The following is a 4,077-nucleotide window of genomic DNA, read 5'->3' as shown; positions in this document are numbered from 1 at the left end:
GCCCCGCACGCACCGGCCAGCAGCACGTCCCCTACGAAGGCGAGTGCGGTGACGGGCGCCACCAGCACCAGCGACTCCATCGCAGCGGCGACCCCAGCCTCGCCCTGCACCATGGCGGCCCCGGCGCGCACGTGGGCCAGCGCCGCGGGAACCCGAGGGCGTGGCCCCCTCCCGCAGCGCACGGCCCCCGCCGGCGGACCAATCCTGCGGCCCCGCACTGCCGGGCGCCGCCGCACTTCCGGGTTCTGCAAAGCGGCGCGCCATTGGCCCGCGGTTGCTAGGGGCGGTGCGCGTCCCGTTACCAGGCCCCCCCCACAGAGCAGGGCCGAGCCCGAGCCTCACAGCCGCCTTTATTGCACCGCCCGGGGGCGCTGCTCGGAGACAGCGACGGCGATGGCGTCATCCTCCCGCGCGTGCGCACCGGGAGGGCCCCGGGCCGCAGGAGCAGGGCACGTGGCAGGGGCGCGGGCAGCGTGCGGAGGGCCGGGCCGGGCCGGGCCGGGCCGGCCGAGGAGTCCCTAGAGCTCCGCGTGCTTATCACTGTCCGGCGTGTCCGCCGCCCGCTGGCTCTGGGCCGCCGCACCCTCGCCTGCGCCCACATCCACGTCCTCGCCCACGTAGCGAGCCACCTCCTGCTGGAACTGCAGCTGGCGCCACCGGTTGGGGTCCACGTTGATCCAGTTGTTAGCTACCCACTTGGTGCCCTGCGTGACCAGGCAGCCCCCGTGCAGCGAGTACTCGTCCAGCTCGCCCACCCAGCCTGCAGGGCAACGGCAGCACGCTGTGCGCGGGGCAGGCCGCATGGCCCAGCACCACAGGGCAGGGCAGCTCCTCCCCCCCTCGGGCTCTCCCGCTGCCTCCCGGGGCTGGCCACGCCAGATCTCCGCATGCAGGGGTAGCCAGGTGCCACCCACCACGGGGTGGGGCCGGACAGCCTGGGCCTCGCTGCCTGCAGCTGACAAGGACAGAGCCTAGCGTCTCGCAGGCCACTAGCTCCTCCGCGCGCTGCCTGCCAAGGTCACGAGCCTGCACACTGGCCCTGCAGCCTCCCGGGACGGGCAGGGGTCCCACAGCCCACGGTGGGGACAGCAGGAAGCGATTCCAGCTCAAGGCTGCAGACCCCCCCCATCTCCCTTGTGCGTGTGATGCCCTGGGGTCCCCCGCACCAGCAGCCAGGAGGCAGCAGAGCCCGTTCACCCTGCCCCGTGGCAGGCAGTACCTTCCCCATCCGACAGGTAGTTGTACCAGAAGACAGCCGTGCCCTGCCGAGGCTTCACGCGCAGGTTGCCCTTGTCACAGTTCTTCCGGGTGTCTCGCAGATCAACATCGTTCTGGATCAGAGACTGAGACGTACGATACAGCAGTGTGCCAGAGTGCTGAGCACACGACACCACTGCGCCCCTGGCCCGGCCCACAACAGACAGCCCCGGCTTGCCTCAGGAACAGCCCCGTCGAGCTCTGATTTCAGCTGCTGCCCCTAGATGCTCCATGCCCCCCCTAGCAGGGCACCACCTCAACCCATGAGAACCACGCTCTGCGCCTTCCTGGATGTGGGCACTATTGGACTATGAAATGCAAGGGCCCAGGATGTGACGGAGAGTTGCAAGGGTAGGCATAAGGAACCCAAGACCCAGACCCTGCCTTGCCCTGGGCATGAGAGGCTCTAGTTCACATCATGGGGGCCAGAGGTGGCTGTATTACCATCTCTTCATAGGTTCTGTTGTCAGCAATGGGGAAGACCGTCTCGCCACCCCCGGTCACGTTGTTCAGGTAGAACAGCACCGTCACGTAGCTGCGAGAAAGCACAGTTGAGGGGGCGCAGCCTGCAGCTCGGACACCAGGCTCCCGCCATCACCCAGGGGCTGGGCTGGGTTGCTGTCTGGGGAGCAGAGTTGGGCAGAAACACTCTGGCAAGGAGGGCCCAGTGCTTGCCTCTGCCAGGGTCAGCCCCCTGCTTCTCCCCGGGCTTCCCCCTCTCCTGCACCCTCTGGAGCTGGCTCCCGAGGTCACAGTCAGACCAGCCACACATACAAGGCCCCCAGCATCTGACAACTGCACAGATCCTGCTTCCGGCTCGAGCCCCCTCCCCTCCAGCCCTGCTCACCGGCATGAGGTCTCGAAGGGAGCACTCTCATTGGCCACCAGCTTGGTGTGGCTGCAGGCGGTCTCGGGGAACACAGGCCCACTGTCCATGTGGGCATGGTAGTGCCCTCCCTGGTCATACCGCACCACCTGTAGTGGTTCACTGTGCTCCACGATCTCCGGGGGCAGGCGCGTCAGGCGCATCACCCTGGGGGCAAGGGACAGAGCAGGTGAGGCAGGAGTGGCACTGAGGGAGAGGCTGGCAGCTCTGCAGCTCAGAAGCCTACCCCCCCCCCCCCAATTCAGGTCCCCCAGGACTACCCATGACATGCAGGGCAGTCCCAAACCTGTATGGGGATGGCCCTGCCTGGGGGACTGTCCCTGAGGGCAGGTGGAGAGGGAGGCAAGGAGCACAGGCCCTGGGACCATGCACATTGACAGTGCTCATACAACCCTGCTTCCCATCCTGGATGAAGACAGCAGGCTCAGCCCTCCCCTGGTGGGGTTTCAGTCGCAGCTCTGGCATCACTGACTGGGGAGGAAGCCCCCTTCCTAATGCCTTGGTTCTGCCTAATTGGGACTCAGGTGAGACATGCAATCAACCCAGTAATTGCTGGCAACCCAGTAATGGGAAAATTGCTGCTCTCCCCCAATCAGTCTTCCTGTCAGTTCTAATTAATTATCCCCCCACCAGCTCCATGGAGTCTTTGTGGCTCTGCAGGGCTGCCCCGGAAGCAGGATGTGCTGGAGGCTTGACTCTGCACAGCGTGAGCTGCGTTAGCAGATGAATTAGAGTCCTAATGGGAAACTGGGCTCTTCTCCTTCCAGCGGGGTGAACACTAACAAGACAGGCCGTGGTTGTCCCAGCAGGGCTCTGCGTGGGCAGACAGCTCGGCTGTGAGCATGTGGACGCCGTCTCCACCCCTTTCCCCAGACCCCGAACCTTTGCCGTATGGCCCTCATGACGTGGTGGGCACCCTCGCCTTGGTACAGCCACGTGTGCTGGCTGTTCCGCACCAGCTCGCTCATCTTCACAGTCCGGCTCCCCATGTACTTGTGGAAGTCGCGGATGTTAAGCTGCTTGAACTCCTCCAAGCTCAGCACGCCTGCAGGAGAGAGGGTCAGCAGCTGGCTCTGAGCAGTGCGCACGACCTGTGCCTCGCCCTCAGAAAGGCACCGCTGGGCTTTGTCCTAGAAAAGGGCAAACCCTTGCGAGTGCCCACAGCTGTGTGTGCCTGGCTGAGGGGTGCACACAACAGGCATGACCTGGAGACGACAGCACGTGCCTGTGTTGTGTGGGGAGACGCGTCCTGCAGAGGATATTCCACCCAGATAGGAGTGTGCTAGGGCAGGGCTTTGCTTTTCCAGAGGAAGCCAGCCTGTGCAGTGAAGCGCAGGGGAGATTGCAGCCCCCAGCTGGTGCTTCCAGGGCCTCGGTGCCCCTTGTCCAAAGGGGTGCCTGGTCACAGGGTCAGCTTGGGATAGCTCCCCCAGTGTGGGCACAGCCAGACTGCTGGGTGCCTCCACTTCCAGCTGCCTGCATACATCTTCTCCCTGCTGCCCTTCCCCTTCCCACTGCCCACGACACTGCCACGTCCGGGGCTGACCCAGCCTGCCCCTGCTGCGGGCAACAATGGAGGGAAGCAGAGGCCTAGAAATGAGGCCCTGCCAGTGGCACAGAGCCGGGCACAGGAGCTGGCTCCGAGGCTTCCCCTCCCTGAGTGCTCACAGCAGGGAAGCCGCAGACGGCTAGCTCCTCCGCCCGCTGCCTGCCAAGGAGGTCACGAGCCACAAGAGCATGGGGCCAGCGCGGGGGCGGCTCCCTGGTCCCGGCGTGGCTCAGCGTGCCAGGCGACTGGAAGTGAGTGGGCCCAGCCTGTGCGTGCACTTGATTTAACCAGGAAATGGAGAGGCACTCCATTGAGAGTGCTCTAATTAGAGGGGGGCCAGGCCAGCAGGAGGCTGGGGGGAGGGGGGCTCTGGGAACACTCGCAC

At 65.3% G+C, this 4,077-nt stretch overlaps 2 protein-coding genes across 2 annotated transcripts in view; both read right to left on the bottom strand.

The window, feature by feature from the left end:
- Window positions 1-113, bottom strand: part of WDR6 (WD repeat domain 6) — a 3,742-nt gene extending 3,629 nt beyond the window's left edge. Inside the window, exon 1 of the mRNA XM_019536997.1 lies at window positions 14-113. Within this exon, the coding sequence (XP_019392542.1) occupies window positions 14-113 (100 nt within the window). The remainder of the gene's footprint in view (window positions 1-13) is intronic.
- Window positions 114-331: 218 nt separating this feature from the next.
- The window catches only part of P4HTM (prolyl 4-hydroxylase, transmembrane), an 11,913-nt gene continuing 8,167 nt past the window's right edge, over window positions 332-4,077 (bottom strand). The window contains exons 5-9 of the mRNA XM_019536769.1: window positions 3,026-3,188; window positions 2,105-2,290; window positions 1,702-1,792; window positions 1,220-1,343; window positions 332-760 (exon numbers count right to left, since the gene is read on the bottom strand). Of these exons, the coding sequence (XP_019392314.1) occupies window positions 519-760; window positions 1,220-1,343; window positions 1,702-1,792; window positions 2,105-2,290; window positions 3,026-3,188 (806 nt within the window). The 3' untranslated portion in view covers window positions 332-518. The remainder of the gene's footprint in view (window positions 761-1,219; window positions 1,344-1,701; window positions 1,793-2,104; window positions 2,291-3,025; window positions 3,189-4,077) is intronic.

This window comes from Crocodylus porosus, unplaced genomic scaffold (genome assembly GCF_001723895.1).
Source record: "Crocodylus porosus isolate Cpor-Errol unplaced genomic scaffold, CroPor_comp1, whole genome shotgun sequence".
Taxonomy (NCBI): Eukaryota; Metazoa; Chordata; order Crocodylia; family Crocodylidae; genus Crocodylus; species Crocodylus porosus.
This window is presented reverse-complemented; position numbering and strand designations above follow the sequence as displayed.